Raw genomic sequence first — 21,069 nt, 5'->3', positions numbered from 1 at the left:
ATAAACCTTGATGTTAGTAGAGGGAAAATATAATTGTGAATATGAGAAGAAATTAAAATAATTTTTAAAAGACACTTTTTTTTCAATTCCTTTAAAAATAATAGAAATTAACAAATATCTCTTAGGTTGATGTAAAAATGAGCACATACTTGGCAAGTAACAGGTATTCAATAAATGTAATTAAAGTAACTTAATAAAATAATGCTTTAAACCATAAAACTATTTGCATGCTTTAGACTATTACAATACATGAAAATAAACAACTATATTAATATTAATTAAAACACTTACTGCCACTTTAAATTTACTATAAATTTTAAAAGACAAGAATTTGGTTGCTTGGCATGAATGAGGAAGATTAAGCAAGAATATTTAATGAGTGCCCATTAAGTGTCAGTACTATAAAGTAATAACTGCTGCATTTCATTAAATCTACATAATAAATCAAGGAGGCGGAGGGAATAGGGAAGGTTGGAAGACAGGGTGGGAAGTACTACTAATTTTACATAAGATTATCAGGGAAATGCTCTCTCATAAAGAGATTTTAACAGGGTCTTTATATTTTAGTAACATAGTAATTTTTAATAAAACAAGTATTATACAAAACATCACTACATCACTAACAAGACTTGCTTGTCCCCCACAATAAAAAAATTACCCCTTTTAAATTGGTTTATTGAGAAACAGAACACGAAATATTTCAAACATGATACTGCAAGCTAAATATAATTCCCTCTAAGAAAAGATCTGACAATTATTAAACAAAAAGTTTTCAACTGAAATACTAGGAGATAAAACTGTAGTTCAGAGTTTTCATTTGCTTTTCCCTGTAACTGTTTGACTTAAATTATCATCCAAGAAAGAAAACTCACAACTGATGAAAAACTATGAAGTAGTGAAATCTACATTATTCCAGGTAAAATGAATAAATATAAAGAAGAGCTATTCTTTAAAGTTTGCATTCTTTAAACTGCTATTAGTCTCAAAGAACAAAACCTACACAATGCTTTCTTCCTTGTGCTGTGGATCAAAGTTTAGAACATGCAGACCAAGGCCAGCTTCAGTTATTAAATAATTTGTCTGCCAAAACAGGGAAAAATATCAAGGACACAATTTTGGGCACCCTTCTAAAAGAAAAACAGAAAATTGTCTTGCTTGCATGCATTTGATTCCCATTATCCCACCTTTCTTGAAAATCTTTTCCTCCTTAATAAAACTACCTATTCTACTTTAGGCTCATCTTGAAGTGATCACTCCTTCCTCTGAGGTGCTACAGCAACTGCCTACCCAATTTGTTTAGAAATTAACTGCTGTATGTCTGACTTTGCATCATCTCTTCATTACTCTGTAATCTTGAACTGGTAACTCGTCATGACTGTTTCAGCAACTCAATTTAGTTTCTAGAGCACCACTGTACAGGTCAATGGTCATTAGTCACATGTGACTCTGTAAGCTTACATTTAAATTTAAACAAAGTCAGTTCCTCAGTCGCTTATTAAGCCACAATTTAGGTATGGGTAATGTCTATCATATCGGTCATTATCAAAAGGATATATAACATTTCAATCATCACACGAAGTATTACTGAACAATGCTGTTCTAATGGGTAATAACCAGGTCCAGTGTTTCTTGTCATATACCTACATTGTTTTTTTTTTTTTTTTTTGGTACCGGGGATCAAACTCGGGTCCTTGCGCTTGCAAGGCAGGCGGCGGAACCACTGAGCTAAATCCCTGGCCCCTACATTGTTATTAACACATATCTCAATAAGGTTAAGCTTTAAATATCTGATTTAATAAACACTAACGGCTGCAGTGATAAGAGATGGACTTAAAGGCATGTCTTGTTTGGTCAACTGTTCTAAAACTTTGAGCTAATATTTTAAAAGTGGGAAGATATCTCCCAGCAAAAGGCAGTGACATGGAAATAAATAACCACAGCTCACTGGTTTCATATGTGATTACAGTTCCCAGAGTCACTGCCATTCCCACATGTATGTATATCATTTATACTCACTTGGTTCAATGTATATTAGTTTGGATTTTAGCTCTACATTCTGTAAACATTAAAAAATTAAGATTTAGATCAGTTTTCTGAGACACAAGTTACTTAAAATAATATAGCTCCATTGTGATTCATAATGCTTTTGAATAGTATGCCCTTAATTTTTTTATACAAATAAAGGATTCTGACCAAGAAATTTTCATTATATTTAGTTGGTAATGCCTGGATGATAACAGATGACTGGTTCAAGGTGATTCTCAAATACACATGATCTAACAGCAAAACTTTTGAAAATAGTAAAAAATTTTTCTCTGGGATAAAATAAAAGATAACAGAAAACAGGGAGCTAGATCTTGTGTAAATGGGAAGGGAATCAAGAGATGGGGGGGTAAAAAGAATTAAGATGTGTTACGCACATGTACCAACTCACAATGAACATAATCATTATATATTGCAAATGTATCAAAAATAGATAAAAATATTTTTCTTTGAGGACTACTAAAATTAAAAGAATAAATGAGTCTTCTTTGGCTTCAAGACACTACCTCAATTTATTTGCTCATATTTGATTGCAAAGGTAGACAATAAGCATTCATGTCACTGAATTAATGAACTATATACTTGCCTAGATATGAAGAGAAAAATTTGCTGCAAGTATTATCAGATAAAAACAAAATGTTAATACTCAAAGTTAACTGTGAAATTCTAGTTTAGTAATTTTTTCTTGAACCTATTTGTTGTTTCTGTTATTTCTGTTATAATAAAAAATCTGTGCTAAGGGAAGAATTTTTCTTTCATTTAAACAGAATTCTTGAAGAAATTTGAGATTTGCTTAAAAAAGTGTAGGTTCAAGCCCATGTTATCTACAATTCAAAGGTAAGATATCAACCTGAATTTGCCCTTCAAATCAACTACTGTAGCTAGTCAAGATAGCACTGTTGTGGGAAAAGGCAAAATACAAAAAGAAACATTGCACCAAATAAAGATTAGCAGTGATGGCGAACCTTTCAGAACTTTCATGATACAAACATCCTGCTGTGGCACACATGTTGTAGGTTCGCCACCCTGGACTAGAAAGAAAATTTGGAAGGACAGGTAGGATATAGATAATGGAAGGTCTAATTTATTTTATTCTATGATCAATGGAAGGTTGCTGAAAGTTAATGCAAAGTACTTTCTCAATCTACACTCCCTTCTCAGAATTCCTATTCCTAACATTGGCATTAGAGAACTTCAATGCCATTACAGAATCCAATGTCATAGCTGAACAAAGCAGGGATACATGATCCAACCACAAAGGCCAATCAGACATTCTTATTCAAGAATTTAGAATTGTGGTATAGTGTAGTCGGTTAGCTGTGGGCTAACTAGGGTTATTGCAATAAGGGACCATGTAGTCCTAGAAAGAAAGAAGGTATCCAGTTTCTTGTTTAGGATATGGATATACATATCACCCATGGATTAAGTGAGATGCCAGTAGCTTTCCAATAAATCCAAAATTTTGCCTAGGCTAATTTAAGTGAGTTTCTACTTCTTGTAACTCTGACAAAACAAAGGTCTGGTGGTTCATCAGATTCTAGCAGTCAATTATAAGAATAAATTAGAAGGGAAATAGGCTAGAACAGGTGGAACACTTAAACTAGGAAAGAAAAGAACAACAGTAGCAAATAGAGGCAGGAATGACAAAAAAAGTAACCAATGTTATGCAGAGTCCTCAAAGCTTAATTTAAACAAAAAGCTTCAGGAAGCCAAAGCAGTATCAATTGCCTCTATGGACAAAAAGTAGCCAGAGGTTATTAATTTAACACTCCCCCCCCCCGCCCCCCGCTGGCTTGAACCACCAGTGGCACAGGCATGACTGCCCATCCAGTGATTTGTATCACCTAATGGAACTGTCTCTTGCCCCTCAACGAGACAGGCATGCATGTAGCCCACTGGTTCAGAGTTGCTTGGCAGTGAGACATATGAATTATGGCCCCATTGTGAATATGTAAGAGAATAATGTTTACAGAGTAAGTGAAACAGAATACTTGAATAATAAGTGGTAGAAAATAAAGGCAACTAAGAAATTTGTTTAAAGGACTGATTACAAAAAGACTGAGATAACAAATTGCATTAGAGTACACCCAAAAAAGGGAAGTGTAAACTTATTTTTAGGCAAAAATCCAAGAAACAATCAAAGTCCCATCTGCAAGAGTTATGAAATTATATACAGAGGACACAGAAGCCATACCCCCATGGTCTACTTCCTTCAGCTAGCCCAGTCAGTGATATGAATGTTCTAGAGCTTCCAATGATAATAAACAGCCAGCTACAGAACACGTGCCATAGGTTCACCACCACTGAGCTAGGCCCTCCTCCTAAAAGCCCTTTCAGCTATGAACTCATTGAGATAATGTTAGCATCCTGATCTGATTAACTGGATGTTGGGGAACATTTTAGATCCAAACTATAATTACCTTTGTTTACCTGAAGTTTCAGGGAATAAAACAAATCATATCACAAATAAAAGTGAGCTACTAGCAAGCTAGGTAAGGATAACTTCAGATACAATTCTTACACAACCTAGTACCTATAATACAACCTTAACTCACTGCAAAAATCAATTAAAGCCGTCAGAGATTATACTGTCCCAAAAGCTGAAGAGGTACTCTATTCTAAATTTACATTGTAAGGAAACTTTATACACATTTCAAAATATTAAAAAGTAACAGACCTTTATTCCATATTCAAAATCAACTCTATTAAAACAAGATTAGCACACTACCGAATGGAATGACCAAAATTGAGAAAAGTGACAACAGTAAATGATGAAGAGGCTGCAGAGCAACAGAAACTCTTGCAATGTTGGTGGGAATATAAAACACATAGTATAACCACTTTGGAGGACAGTTCAGTAGTTCCTTAAAAAACAAAACATATTATCTTACAACATAACAAGTCACTTTCCTTGGTATTTACTCAAAGGAGCTGAAAACTTGTGTCCACATAAAAACCAGCACATGGATATTTATAGCAGCTTTATTTATAATTGTCCAAACTCAGAAAAAACCAATTTATCCTTCAGTAGGCAAATGGAAAAACTGTGGTACACACATCCCAACAATGGAATATTACCAATGCTAAAGAGAAAACTATCAAGTCATGAAAAGACTCATATGAAACTTAAGTGCATATTACTATGCAAAAGAAGTCAACTTGAATAGGATACATACTGTATTGATTCTAACTAGATGACATTCTGGAAAAGGAAAAACTATTCAAAGAGTAAAAATATCAGTATTGGCGCCTGCCTCACAAGCGCAAGGTCCCGAGTTTGATCCCTAGTACCCCCCCCCCCCCTGCCAAAATCAGTAGCTACCAATGTATAGGAGAAGGAAAGATGAATAGTAAGAACATAGGATTTTTAGCATAGTGATATTACTCTGAATATTGTAATGGTCAATACATGCCATTATACATTTGTACAGCCCACTGAATGTACAATACCAAGAGTGAGTTCTAATGTAAACTATGGACACTGGATGATTATCATGTATTAAGGTAAGTTAATTAGTTGTAACAAAGGCACTGCTGTGGTGAGGTATATTAATAAAGGAGGCTCTGTTTGTATGGGGAGATTTATGAAATCTTTGAACCTTTCTCTCAATTTTGTTAGGAACCTAAAACTTCTCTTTTTAAAAAGTCTATTAAAATTACTTGTTTGGAATTATTTAATGTAAAATGGAATGATTGAAATGTAAAAAATGAAATTTCAAAATTCTTAACAGAAAACATAGGTAACTATCTTTCAAACCTGGGAAATAGATTTAAGGAACAACTTCTTCAACGAGGCATGTAAAGCAATTACAATAAAAGATGGACAAAATTTGACTTTGTTAAAATTTAAAACTTTAAAAGTGAAACATTATTAATAAATAATATTTAGTAGTTTGCAGCAAAGAGATATGGAAGGGAAAAATGAGCAGTTGACAAACAATTTACACATTCAATTTTCATTATTTGCTTCTAAAGTTACACTTTGAGTCAACTAATATTTAAATGCCTAGTTTGTGTAAAGTGAAACAATATTTACACAAATGTCTATGGTTGTTCATTTGGATAGTTTATAAACCCACATGACACAAGCTATACAACTTTACCCTTTTTATGGCAAATCTACAATAGAAATTAAATGTAAGCTTGCTGATCATGATGAAATTAATGATTGAGTATTTTCCAAAATGGCAAAACATTTAAAACTGTCCCAAAAAACTCCCTAGAAGAAAATGAAAAAGATAATTTTGAAATTCAAAGAGATTTATAATGTACACAGAATTAACATGAAGAATATAAAGAATTCTTACAAATTAATAGGAAAATCAGAAAAATAGACAAGAGACAAGAATAGGAATTTCACTGGTGAGAAAATATAGAAGTCCAGAAGAAAAAAAGAAATTCTGAGTGATAATCATGAAAACACGCATCAGCATCACAGTGAGGCAACATATTTTACCCTCTTGACTTGTAAAAATTAATATAACATCAAGTGTTGAAGAGGATGGATAATTAGGATCTTTTATATTATATATTACAAATATAAATATAAACTGACACAACCATATTGGAAGTTCTGTATCAACTCTTAAAGCTGAGTATTCACCTACCCTGTGAGGCAGCAATGTACTTCTGTACATATATGATCATTAGAAACTTTTATATAAGTAGAAAACATGCACACAATGTCCCTGTTTGTTCACAATTACAAAAACCAGAAAGTAAATGCCTTACAAGGGAGAATGGATAAATATCCAAGTGTCCAGTAGTAGAAGTTAATAAATGACTCCAGCAACATACAATATGATGGATAAATCTTAGCAAAATTAGATGAAAAATCAAGTTAAAAGATTATATTCAAGATACATAAAGAACTCAAAAAAATCAGACCCCCAAATTTAAAGACCCACTGCAAAAACGGGCATGTGAAATAAAGACATTTCTTGGATAAAGAATTAGAAATGGCAAACACATACTAAAAAAAAGTTGAACATCACTGGTCATTTGAGAGATGTGAACTAAAACAATGCTGAGATTTGGTCGCACTCCAGAAAGAATGGCTATTATCAAGAAATCAACCAATAACAAATGCTGGAAGGGCTGTGGAGAAAAAGGAACCCTTATCTATTGCTGGTGGGAGTGTAGACTGGTGCAACCACTGTGGAAATCAGTGTGGTGCTTTCTCAAAAAACTAAAACTAGAAGTTCCATTTGACTCAGCTATAACTCTTCTTGGTATCTTCCCAAAAGAATTAAAAGCATCATACCACAGCGATATTTGCACACCCATGTTTACAGCAGCAGTTTGTAATAGCTAAATCTTAGAAACAGCCCAAATGCCCATCAACTGAGGAGTCAATAAAGAAGATGTGGTTTTTTTATACAATGAAGTACACTACTCTGTCATAAAGAAGGATGAGCTTCAGACATTTATAGCTAAATGGGTGGACCTTGAGACCATACTCTAAAGTGAAATAAACTGCACACACGTATTTAAATACCGCATCGTTTCTCTGGTGTAAGAGACTGAATGAGGAAATAAGGACTGAGATGTATAATGGATGTTGGGAAACAGGAACTAAATGTTCAAATGGGAAGGGGAACAAGGGAGAAGGGAGGGAGGAAGGAAGAGACAAGAAAAAAAGGGAAAAGAAGGAAAAAAATGAAAACAAAGCTTTTGTATGTAGGGAGGGGAGGGACTTTGAGGGGGGGAATGGGATAAAATAAAATGTATTAAAAATAATAAAATAAATTCCTCTTGTGAAAAAAGATTATGTTCAAGATAATTATATAAAAACAACTAAAATAAAAGAAACATCTCTTTTTAGAAGCATACATCCAATAATGACCACAGGATTCAAGATGATGATTACTTGGATGGTATTAGGAGGTGGAGTTGGGAGAATGGGACAGAAGAAAACTATATGTGGCTAAATCTCTTGCTTTTGGGCAGAGAAGGAAGTGGTAGTCCATGAGTATTTATTGTGATACAGTCAGATAATGATTCAATGCAGTGTACCTGAGGTTTGAGCCCGGACTGGGCAAGTTAGCAACTTAGTGAGAACCTGTCTCAAAATAAAAGAGAAAACAGGGTTGAGAATGTAGCTCACTACAAAGATGCCAGGTTCAATTCCCAATGCCAAAACAAAACAAAAAAAACCCCTTACATGTACAGTAATTTGTTCAATGAAAATTCTGAAACAGGCAGAATAATTACCCACTTGGAAGATCCCTATAGTAGCAGCTACAGGAAAGAGAACACAGTAAAATTAAGGTACAAAATACGACATTCAGCATATTTTGGAGCATCTTTTATAACCAAAAATAAATTCCAAATTGTGTCATGTTATGGTTTGGGTCTAGATGTCCCCCCAAAACCTCATGTGGTCATTGCTGGATGAACCTAGAATGTGTGATGCTAGGACTAAGGGTGTGTGATTATTAAACCACCACAAGTAAGCGACTGGTTTGGCACCACCCTAATCCTGGTAGCTTTTGCTACCTTATGGTGGCCATGAACTGTTTCTCCTCAGCAAGGCCTGTCTGCCCTGACACCCTGCCTTGGAGCCAGCCAATTAGGGACTGAAACCTCTACAGACTGAAAATAAACCTTTCCTCCTTTAACTTTGTGTGTTGGGTATTTTGTCTCAGTAATGACAACAAATTAAGGTACCTATGTACCAGGGCAATAAAGCTTTAACCAACTAGACAAAATAATCATAGTCAAATTTTCAAAATATGTATCTAATAATACTTATTACAGTTGTGTATAGCTCATCATAATGTAGCATTTCAACATTTATTCTCAAATCTAATGTGTTTATTATCAATTATAGTCTTTGCAAGCTTTCCTGTTCATTTGGGGGAGGGAGGGCGCAGGTACTGGGGATTGAACTTGGGACCTGGCACTTGCGAGGCAGGTGGCGGAACCACTGAGCTAAATCCCGAGCCCTCCTGTTCATTTTTTACAGACAATATTAATGTATGTATTATACAAATCTAAATTTTGTGATGTCATAAAACAGATAAGATTTTTTTAAAAGCTAGTTTCAAATATGATTTTACCAGATATATCTGAGAAGCTAGACACATGTCAAGATAAATGTTGTTTCTGGTTTTCTAAGATATTCAAATTTACTTTTTCATCAGTATATTTTTCCCCTCTCAATATTTTAAATCTTTTAAAAGCTTTTAACTTTTAAATTTTCTAACTTTGTCATCAAGTTTAGATTCAAATGTATATCAAAAGCTAAGCATATTAAATGCCATTATAATATTATACTCAAGTAAAACTGGTTTTTAAAATAATAGACAATTGTTCAAAACGATACACTTTATTGGCAATGGTGGTGAATTAACTACTATATTGAAACATCACTTATGCTTATGGAAGCAATAATATAAGTAACATTCACCTCTACAAACTACTATACTACTCTATTTGTTTAAAAGTGGACATTGGAATAATCTGATGAATGACATGAAAATTTACTGTTGCTAAATTTGAAAAGCAAAAAGAGCCCAAACAGATGCTAATCCCTGGAGTAAATCTATATCTAAAGTGCCCCTATTTCTCCCTGTCTCAATACTGATCAGATATGAAAGGCAGGAATCAGTACGGCCACTCCCAGAGCAGAGGAAGGGGCCTCCCGGCTGCCATTTCACCACCCAAAGAGCAGAGGAAGGGGCTTCCTGGCCACCTTACCACCACTCCCAGCCCAGAGGTAGGGGCCTCCAGGCTGTCATTCCACCTTCCCAGAGCAGAGAAAGGGGCTTTCTGGCCACTGTACTACCACTCCCAGAGCACAGGTAGGGGCCTGCAAGGCGTTGTTCCACCACTCCCAGCACAGAGGAAGGGGCTTCCGGGCCACCGTACCACTGCTCCCAGCACAGAGGAGGTGATCCGTGCGGGCGCCAACAGCACCCTGCCCCTGTCGAAATGAGAAGATATGTAAATAAGTTTCAAAACCAGACTTCCAGATCACCTACAGCAACCCCAAAGGGAAATGAGATGGAACACTCTAATACTCAACCACTTGGACTCCCTGATCTGGCAACAAAAGAGGATCTGGAAAAAATGAAATCAGAAATAATGTCTTAGATAACAGCAGAGATTGTGTTCATAGTGCAAGACATGACTGATAAATCTAGAGAGGGGCTGAGGAACATGATGGAATCCCAACGTAGGAAACAAATGGAATCCATAAAACAGATGCAAATAGATTTCCAGGACATGAAAAACTCCACTGAAAGTCTACACAGCAGAATGAGCCAAGGTGAGGACAGAATTTCAGATATAGAAGATAAGATTGCAATTAGTGACCAGGAAAAGAAAAATTGTTTCAAAATTATAAGGGAACATGAGAAATCAATCCAGCAGCTGCTAGATGATGCAAAGAAGAATAACATGAGACTGACTAGAGTCAATGAAGAAACAGGAGACAGTGCAGACAACATAAAAAAAACTGTTCACAGAAGAGATGGCAGAAAACTACCCAAGCAGGGGAAAAGAAATTGACATACAGATAAGTGAGGCATATAGGACTCCAACTAGCCATGATAAAAAAAAATCTACACATAGGCATATAATAGTTAAGACTCCAGAAACCCAACAGAAGAACAAAGTTCTACAAGCAGTTAGAGAAAAGAAACAAATCACATACAAAGGAAAGCCCATCAGAATCACAGCAGACTTCTCAACACAAACCCTCAAGAGAAGACGACCTTGGAGTGATGCATTCCAAGCCCTAAAGGAAAACAGCCTCCAACCCAGACTGATGTAACCTGCAAAACTATCTTTCAAAATTGATGGAGAAATAAGATACTTTCATGACAAAGAACACCTTAGGAACTTCGTGAATAACAAACCAGCACTCCAAAGAATTTTGCGCAATATCCTAGGAACAGACGTTGAGGATCACAACCCCAGGAAGCAAAGCAGAATGAACCCATCTGGCATGACAAGAAATTAAATGTAGAGGGGGAGAACCCAACAAAAAGAAAAAGTCATGACAATGATAAGTCAATACCTATCAGTTATAACCATTAATTTTAATGGTCTCAACTCACCAATCGAAAGAAATAGACTGGCAGAATGGGTCAAGAAGCAAAAGCCAACAATATGCTGCATAGAAGAAACACACTTATAATTCAAAAAGAAACTCAGAGACTGAAAGTTAAAGGGTGGAAAACAATACTCCATGTGACGGAAACCCAAAAAAAAGCGGGAGTAACTGCAGGTCAAGTGGATTCCAAACCAAAACTGATTAAGAGAGACAAAGAAGGACTCTACATCCTTGTAAAGGGAACAATCCAAGAGGAAGAGATGACAATCATAAACATCTATGCACCAAACACTAGTGTGCCCAACTGTATAAAACAAATACTAATGGACATGAACAATCCAATAAGCACTAATACAATAGTACTGGGGGACCTCCATACTCCACTGTCACAAAAAGATAGATCAACTAGACAACAAGTAAGCAACAAAATACTAGAACTCGATCAAACTCTTGAAAAAATGAACTTAACAGATGTTTACAGAGTGCTCCACTCCACAAAATCAGAATACACATTCTTCTCAGCTGCACACGGGTCATTCTCCAAAATAGACCACATACTCACACATAGAACATGTTTAAGTAAGTGCAAAGGAACTGAAGTTACCCCTTGTATATTATCAGACCATAGTGGGATGAAACTGGAGATCCATAGCAAAAGAAACCACAAGAATTTCATAAACACATGGAAACTGAACAACACACTTCTGAATAACCAATGGGTCTCAGAGGAGATTAAAGAAGAAATCAGACAGTTCCTTCAATTAACAGACAATGAAAATACAACATATCAGAATCTATGGGACACAATGAAAGCAGTCTTATGAGGGAAATTCATAGCAGTGAATACTCATACCAGGAAAACAGATAGAGCCCAATTAAACAACTGGATGCTGAACCTCAAGCTTCTAGAAAAAGAAGAGCAGGACAAACCCAAGGCCCATACAAAGGAGGAAATTATAAAGATCAGGGCAGAAATCAATGCAATGGAGACTAAGAGAATGATACAAAATAATCAATGAAGCCAAGAGTTGGTTCTCTGAAAGAATAAACAAAATTGAAAACCCTTAGCTAACCTTATCAGAAAAAGGAAAGAAAAGGGCCAAATCCATGCCATTAGGAATGAAAAGGGTGAAATTACAACAGACCCAGCAGAAATCCAGAGGATCATCAATACCTACTTAAAGAACCTATGCGCCAATAAGATGGACAACACAGAAGAAATGGACAGATTCCTAGATACATATGAATTACCAAAGTTGAATGAAGAAGACCTAAAAATTCTAAACAACCCAGTATCAATCAATGAAACTGAAAATGTAATTAAAAACTTATCAACTAAGAAAAGCCTGGGCCCTGATGGCTTCACTGCTGAATTCTACAAGACATTTAGAGAGGAACTACTACCACTACTGTTTAAACTCTTCAATGAAACTGAAAGGGAAGCAATACTCCCAAATTCATTCCTGGAAGCAAGCATCACCTTGATCCCCAAAGCAGAGAAAGACCCAACTGAAAAAGAGAACTACAGGCCAATCTCACTAATGAACATAGATGCAAAAATCCTTAATAAGACACTGGCAAATAGAATGCAGAAGATCATCAAGAAGATCATACATGCTGACCAAGTGGGACTCATCCCAGGGATGCAGGGATGGTTCAACATATGCAAATCAATCAATGTAATGCACTATATCAATAGAGCCAAGGACAAAAACCATGATTATCTCCATAGATGCAGAAAAAGCCTTTGACAAAATCCAACATGCATTTATGATAAAAACCCTACAAAAAATTGGAACACATGGTCTCTACCTCAATCTGATAAAAGCCATCTATGAAAAACCAACAGCCAATATCGTACCAAACAGTCAAAAACTGAACTCCTTCACACTAAAATCAGGAACAAGACAAGGATGTCCACTATCACCACTCTTGTTCAATACAGTTTTGGAAACATTAGCCATGGCAATTAGACAAGAGAAAGAAGAGGAATAAAGATAGGAAATGAAGTCAAATTGTCATTATTTGCAGGTGACCTGATCCTCTGTATAGAAGACCCCAAGAACTCCACCAAAAGTTTTCTAGACTTAATAACCAAATTCAGTAGAGTAGCTGGGTACAAGGTCAATACACAAAATCAACAGCTTTCCTCTACACAAACAACAGACTGAGAGAGAAATAGGACAAACAATTCCTTTCACAATAGCATCCAAGAAATTGAAATAGCTAGGAATCACCCTAACAAAAGAAATCAAAGAATTCTCTGAAAACTACAGCACTTTAAAAAGAGAGATTGAAGATGCTATCAGAAAATGGACAGACATGCCGTGCTCCTGGGTAGGAAGGATTAATATAGTGAAAATGGCCATACTTCCAAAACTGCTATATAGATTGCAATCACAATTGAAATCCCAGCACTGTACTTCATGGACCTTGAGAAAACAATCCAAAAATTCATTTGGAACAAGAAGAGACCCAGAATAGCAAAAGCAACTCTAGGTAACAGAGACATGGCAGGGGGTATCACAATCCCCAACCTGAAACTATACTACAAAGCTACTGTGATAAAACAGCATGGTACTGCCAAAGCAACAGATTTGAGGACCAGTGGAACATATTAGCAGATGCAGAAACAACACCAGACACACTCAGCCATCTCATCTTCGATAAAGGAGCCAAACCCCTCACTGGAGGAAAGATAGCCTCTTTAATAAATGGTGCTGGAAAAATTCGGTTTCAACTTGTCAAAGACTAAAACTAGACCTGTATCTCTCACCATGCACTAAACTAAAATCAAAATGGATTAAAGATCTAAATATTAAAATAGAAACGCTGAATCGGCTGGAACAGAGGTTAGGTAGAACTCTTGAAGACACTGGTGTAGGAAAAGATTTTATGAACAAAACCTCAGTTGCCTGTGAACTAGAACAAATAATCAACAAGTGGGATCTCTTATTAAAAAGCTTCTGCTCAGCAAGAGAAACCACCAACAATGTGAAGAGACAACCCACAATGTGGGAAAAAATCTTCACCTGCTGTTCCTCAGACAAAGGTCTATTATCTCGAATCTATAAAGAACTTAAAAAAATCAGACATCCCAAATTTAAAGACCCAATCCAAAAATGGGCATCTGAAATGAACAGACATTTCTCAGACAAGGAAGTAGAAATGGCAAATAAGTACATGAAAAAATGTTCAACATCACTGGTCATTCAAGAGATGCAAATGAAAACAATGCTGAGATTCCACCTCACTCCAAAAAGAATGGCTGCTATCATGAAATCCACCAATAACAAATGCTGGCGGGGCTGTGGGGAAAGAGGAACCCTGCTCCACTGCTGGTGGGAGTGTAGACTGGTGCAACCACTGTGGAAATCAGTATGGAGATACCTCAAAGAACTAGGACTGGAAGTCCCATTTGACTCATTCCCCTGCTGGGTATCTTCCCCAAAGAATTAAAAGAATCATACCTCAGTGATATATGTGCACCCATGTTCATACCAGCACAATTTGTAATAGCCAAAACTTGGAAGCAGCCCAAATGCCTAACAACTGGAGACTGGATAAAGAAAATGTTTTTGATTTTTTTATAAAATGGAGTACTACTCAGTCATTAAAAAATGAGAAATTAGAGACATTTATAGCTAAATGGATGCACATTGAAGTGATACTCTCAAGTGAAACAGGACACGTGCAAATATCGAATAGTTTCTCTAGTGTGAGAAACTGAAAGTGTAAATAAGGACTAAAAGGTATAATAGATAATGTGAAATAGGAAGAAAAAGGGCAAAGCGGAAGCCGAAGTGGGAGGGGTAGGGGAATGGAAAGAAGGGAATAGAATTAATACGAGAAAATGAAGAAATGGAAACAAAGTCTTTGTAAATCAGGAGGGATGGAGGGGTTGAAGGGAGGGCAGGGGAAGCGGGGAAAAGAAGAACCAAGAGAGATTATGTAAAGGTGCAAATTTCCAATGATGAATGTCATTATATTGTATACCTAAAATGTACCAATAAAATAAAAATTTTTAAAAAACAAACAAAAAAATGAATGGCAGGAGTCACAAGAAGGAGCAAAACTAACCTCTTTTACACTGAGAGATGAGAAAACAATCCATTTTAGAGCCATCTTTTAATGAACTAGTTTCAGCAGAGATTTTTACTGAGGTAGACAATAAACAATATGACAAAAAGTATGCACTGGAAATTACAAATATTGCAGCTATGTAAGAGTAGCAATAATCAAATATAATCAAACCAAAACTACAGATTTATTGTTGTTATTGCTATGTATCATTATTGTGTATTACTAAATCCAAAATGTACTGTTCACTTTTCACCTTAACTGTACCTAAAAGCACTGATTTCAAAATGAACATACGTAAAAAGACATCAATTAAGCTTCTTAATCTATTTATGTAGATCTACTGGGAAGAAAAAAAATTTAATGTACAGATATTTCTTATCTTACAGCTTGCTATAGCTTTGATTTGGACTGTCCCCCAAAGGCCAAAGTGTTAAACCTGGTGCCCAGCTTGGTGCAATGGGGCAGTGGTAGAACTTTCAGTGGAGCCTACTGGGAAGTCTTCAGGTCATTGGGGGTATGTGGGAAAGGGGAGAATGGGACCCTAGCCCCGCCCCTTCCTCTTCCTCTCTTTTGCTTCCCAGACATGAGGTGAGCAGTTCTGCTCTGATACAAAATCTCGGTAAAATATGCTATCCTTCTGCTCTAGGCTAAAATGAAATAGATCCACCTGAGGATGGACTAGATTCTCCAAAACTGAACCAAATAAACTTTTTCTCTTCATAAACTGATTATCTCAGGTATTTGTTATAGTAACAGAAAGGTAACAACTCTGCCTTTCAAAATTCTAATGAGTAAAATGGTATAAATAGGAAAAGGAAGTGGATCCTAATAGCACAAGGCTTTGAAGTTGGTGATGCCCGTTAGTTACCTCTAAGTGGGGAACAATAAGCAACTTTTGTGCTTTTTTGCATTTTCAGATTTTCTACAATAAATGTGCATTAACAACTTGAAGAAATTGTAAAATCTGCCTACCTTTTAGTACATCATTTTACCCTAAAATCTTTCCAATTGAGACCTTTCTAGTATCACTGCAAAATTAAATGCCATTTCCTAATTTCCCACCAAAGGAGTAAAATATCAGTGTGCTGTACACTGGTGTAACTACTATAAAAATCCCTTTTGTGCATTTTAAGGGAGTAGTTTTAAGAAAAAGGATTACAAAAGTAAATTAAAGAAAACTAAGAACAGTTGTTCCTTGGTTATCAGTAGCAGATTGGTTTCAGGATTCCCCTAGGATACTAAAATATGTAGATGCTCAAGTCTCTTACATATGATGATGCAGTATATTTGGCTCTCTGTGTCCATGGGTTCAATATGTGTGGATTCCCCAAGAATCAAATACATTTGAAAAAACAAATGAATCTGCACTGAATATATACAGAACATTTTCTTGTCATTAGTGTATTCCCTAAATAATATAACTATTTAGCATCTAAATGATATTAGATATTATAAGTAATCTAGAGATGATTTTAAATATACTGGAGGATGTGCACTGGTTATATGCAAATTACCACGCCATTTTATATACAGTGTAAGGGACTTGAGTATCTGAAGATTCTGGGTCTACCGGGGTCCTAGAACTAAAGCCCCATGGATCGCAAGTGACAAATATAATTGCATATCGTCTATACACATCTTCTAGTACTATGTAAATATTACATAACCAGTTGGCCTGCAGTACTGTTTAGAGAATAATGGTAAGTGTGTACATGTTCAGTACAAGCACATTTTTTTCCTGACTATTTTCTATGTGTGTTTGAATCCATGGATGTGGAAGCTCGGGGTACTATGTGTTACGTGTCAATGATCATAGTGAATCTTATGAACAGTCTACAAAGAAATGATAAATCTTTTGTGAGATTTTTGACAAACATTTGACACCTTTCATTAGAAACTAATTGTGAAATGAAGAAAGCCTGGGAAAAGATGATTGTTACTGTTATTCTTGGTAGAGTTTATAGGTTTATAGTACTATGGCAGCTTGAAGAATGGTACAGTGGGAAGCATACGGATTAGAGTTCAAATTGACCTACAATGTGACCATGGGCAATGTACTTAAGATTAATGAACTTAGCTCCCTAAACCATAAAATAAAAATAACACTCCTCCCTTACGAGACTGTTGTGAAGATCTTGTAAGGTACATAGGATACTAAGTAGAATGTCTGATATGTACTAACAATAAATGTTCTTTTTCCTGTCATATATAATCCTCTTTTAGTACAAGTTATCTGCATTCTCTTCTATCTTGTCAGCTTTATATCCTCCAATATGCAATAACTTTACTGAAATTGAACACCTGTAATTTAAGGCTAACTACCTCAACTTTCCATGTGAACAAACTCTCTTTATCTGTGCAGTACAAATTCTGCTGAGAATGAAATTTAAGATTCTCAATGCAACACTTCACTAGGTATTCTGATAAAGAAGGTCAATAAACAATAATCAGCAAGGTAACCTTTATTTGGTTCTACATCCTATGAAATTACTGTTGTAGTCAACATTCCATTTTGAGATTCTTTACAGTTTCAAAATCTTATTTTTACTACAGCAAACACTCTATACCTTGAAGTCTCTGGTCATCAAAGTTTGTGTATGCCCTATTAATGCCTTGTTTAATAACTCTCCAAATTACTAGCAAGAGTTAGAACATTATCCTTAGAAACATTACAGTAAGAAGAAAATGTGCTGTAGTTTCAGGGTTTTTTAGTTTTGTCTTTCTATAACTAAAGGTTATTAATAAGCAAGGTGATTCCAGCTTAAGTAGCAAAGTGTTTCAAATTCTTCAATATGATTTGAAAAAATCACAATGGAAAGCTGGATGTATGTTTCTAAACTAATTTCATTAAAGTTTACTACACAATGTTCATAGTAAAATAAGTATTCCTAAAATATGGCAAAGTAACAGTTTTAACTATCAAACATTAAAAGTGGGCTATATAACATGCCACTTGCTTGGCAGAGAAACATAAAGAAATTCAAAAGCTTAAAAAAGTATTCTCAAAAGTTGATAAAAATTCAGTTATCATATACTAGTTTCATGACCCAATGAAGCAACAAAATGTTCAAAATAAATGGGTATACCGAGTGAAGCAAATTTTATGACTTAAGTGCTGATATAAACAATATTCTAAAATGTATTAATAAACAAGTTAAACTTTAAATGCAATAACTTATTATAAGGCAAGTTCAATAAACCAAGAAAAATGCCCTATGACAAACTTAATGTTATTAAAATAACAAGAAGAATTATTCTTTCTCTAGAGAGTTACATTCTGGTTTATTTCAAAGTATAAATTTAGGTGTTCTACTTTCATCGCATTTAAAAATCATATTTAAAATGTTTTTTTCTTTAACCTGCTTCCTTATTGCCAAAATTGATTTTATTAACTAAAAAATTCCAAAATATTACATTTTAATAAATATGTTTCCAGTTCCAGTACCAAAAAGTGTCTTTTATGTCAACTTTCTATAAAATACAAATAAAGGATGCCAAATACTTTATAATTCTGATACCACTCAATTCAAAACAAAAAAAGCTCCTGTCATTTCAGTGGCTTTTTTCAATCAAAATCAAAGCATACTCTTCATGTTTCAACTAGGCAATGTATTCTGATTATGTCTCAAACATCCTCATTTTAAAAGCTCATGTAAATTACTAAAATAATACCACCCATTTAGAAAATATTTTATGGTGTAAGACCTGCAGACATGCTTATAAAAAGTTAATTGTTGGGCCGGGGATTTAGCTCAGTGGTTCCAAGCACAAGGACCCGAGTTCGATCCCCTGTACAAAAAAAAAGAGTTAATTGTTATTAAAACTCTACAAAGCAACATTTTTAACAGGAAATTCAGCTTTGCATTTCCAAAGGGTTCCAAGTTTTTAACAGCGCATTTACACACTGTTGAAATCTCTATTTTTTATGGAGGATGTATCAAGTATAGATGGCAATGCCTTCAAGCTTACGTCTGCACAGAACAAATTTATACGAGGATCTAGAGAAAAATGCAGAAAAAATGTAGATTCAGTTGGAATAATAACACAAGACCCAACCATTCTACGATTTAAAAAAACTGTCCAACCGCCCAAAACAAATACGAACGTGCTATTTTATTTCTTAATTCCCATCTCTAATCTTTGAGTAGCCAAAAGATGAGTATAGTAAAACAAACCAAGTTTTTTTAAAAAGCAGGAAATTTTAATCCAGGTATAAACATCTCTGAACACTGCAAAGTAATGAAAAATAAACCGGACTGGACAGCTTAAGTCTCCTTTTACACCACAGAGATCTAAAAACAAAAATCGTGCGTACATCACCAAATACTTAGTTGGAAATAGGAAAGAATAATATTGCTACGCGATATGGACTAATTAGGGATCTATTTTGTTCTCATCTGCAGACAAGTGCTGTCCAATGTTTCCCTTAGTCGATTTCTTTCTCACTGTAAACAACTTCTGTAGCTCTTTTTCTGGTGCTCAAAAGGGAACGGAAAATGAAAGTCTGAACAGCATCAGTATCTGAACTTCCAGCTCTGACCAGGGGTAGCCAAGAAAGGGACCACGTACCACTTGGTTTAAAAAAAAAGAAAAAAGAAAAAGGCAGCGCGCAAGCTAGAGGAAAGAAAGTCTGAAAAGAGCTGGTGAAACGAAGCACTTAGTACGACTGCTTACAAAAAAAAACTTGTTTGGGGGCTGGAAGTTATGGGGGCGCTCTTTGTGCAGTCTTGAGAAGGGGAGGGACGAAAAAACAGCCAGGGAATCATTCAAAGGAGTTTAAGGAGCGGCGATCCGCGGAAAGGCGGGGCGGGGCCCGGAGGGCCGGGGAGAGGGCGGCGGGGGCGTCCGCGGGCGGCGCGGACACCTGGAGGGGGCGGCGAGGTGGCGGCTCCGGGACGCGCGGACCCCACTGCAGCCGGGATGGCCGGCGGACTGGGGTCCCGTCTGGTAAGTCGGCTCCCACTCGAGCCGCGGCTGGCCGGGTCTCCGGCGAGGGAGAGTGCGGCTCTCACGGAAAGCGGCTCCCGAGGACATCCCCAAGTTTCCGCACTTAGCGGGCCAGGGGCGCGGCGGCCCTCGACCGCGCGCCGCGCTCTCCCCCCGCGCCCTCGGCGGCGCCTCCCGCCCGGGCCGTGGCCCTTACCTGCAGCTCCGTGAACAGAATCTCCCCCCGCTCGGGGTTGGACGCCATTGCTCTGGACTCCGCACCTGAACACGGCCGCCGGCGGCGGAGGGAGAAGGCGGGACGGGAGCCGGGGGGGGGGGCGGGTGAGGAGCGGGGAGAGAAAGAAAAAACCCAACTAGGGATTCATGGAGGCGCAGCTCCTGCTGGAGGCGCCGGTTACTCCACAGGGATCATGGAAAGCGGCGGGGAGCGAGGGCCCTCGTAGCGGCTCCCCTCGCCGCCCGCCGCCGCCCGCGTTGGACTCTGTTCGCTCAGCCGCTCCCTCTGGGCGACGCCAGGAGCCGCCTCAAGCCTCTCCGTGCGGGGCGCAGCGGCCGCGGCTGCAGCTCCTCCTGTCGCACCATTTGGCTGTCACCGCGTCGCAAAAGCGGACTCACTTGGCGGCTGCCGGCACACGTGATGTCCGCGGCCGCGCCTTTCGCTGGGCGGGGCAGGTGGGGCGGAGGGGACCCAGAGGACTGCAGCGGGGCGGGGCGGCTCTGCTCTGGGACCCGGCCGGGTAGAGAACCAGGCGAAAGGCCTGGGCTCGCGTCTCGGGAGAGGGTTTAACGGCCCCGCCGCGTATGCTGGGTCTCCGAAGCCCGCCTGCTCTTGTATTTTCGCTTTTCCCAGGGCCGCCTTTTCATGCCGAAGTTTGGACTAGTCTAAATAGGCCCTTTTTTGACTTCCACAGCCCCAAGAATTTAGGGGCTCAGAC

General features: G+C 37.3%; 1 protein-coding gene across 5 annotated transcripts in view; it reads right to left on the bottom strand.

The window, feature by feature from the left end:
• Positions 1–20,728, bottom strand: part of Pkn2 (protein kinase N2) — a 125,595-nt gene extending 104,867 nt beyond the window's left edge. For all 5 annotated transcript variants that reach the window (XM_004841331.3, XM_013070912.3, XM_004841330.3 and 2 more), the window contains exon 1: positions 20,331–20,728. In XM_004841331.3, the coding sequence (XP_004841388.2) occupies positions 20,331–20,378 (48 nt within the window). In that variant the 5' untranslated portion in view covers positions 20,379–20,728. The remainder of the gene's footprint in view (positions 1–20,330) is intronic.
• Between the last annotated feature and the right edge of the window lie 341 nt (positions 20,729–21,069).

This window comes from Heterocephalus glaber, unplaced genomic scaffold, assembly GCF_053883595.1.
Source record: "Heterocephalus glaber isolate CG9 unplaced genomic scaffold, H.glaber_assembly_v1.0 deba00001442, whole genome shotgun sequence".
NCBI classification, from domain to species: Eukaryota; Metazoa; Chordata; class Mammalia; order Rodentia; family Bathyergidae; genus Heterocephalus; species Heterocephalus glaber.
The sequence above is the reverse complement of the archived record's forward strand: the minus strand, read 5'-3'. Positions and strand labels throughout refer to the sequence as shown.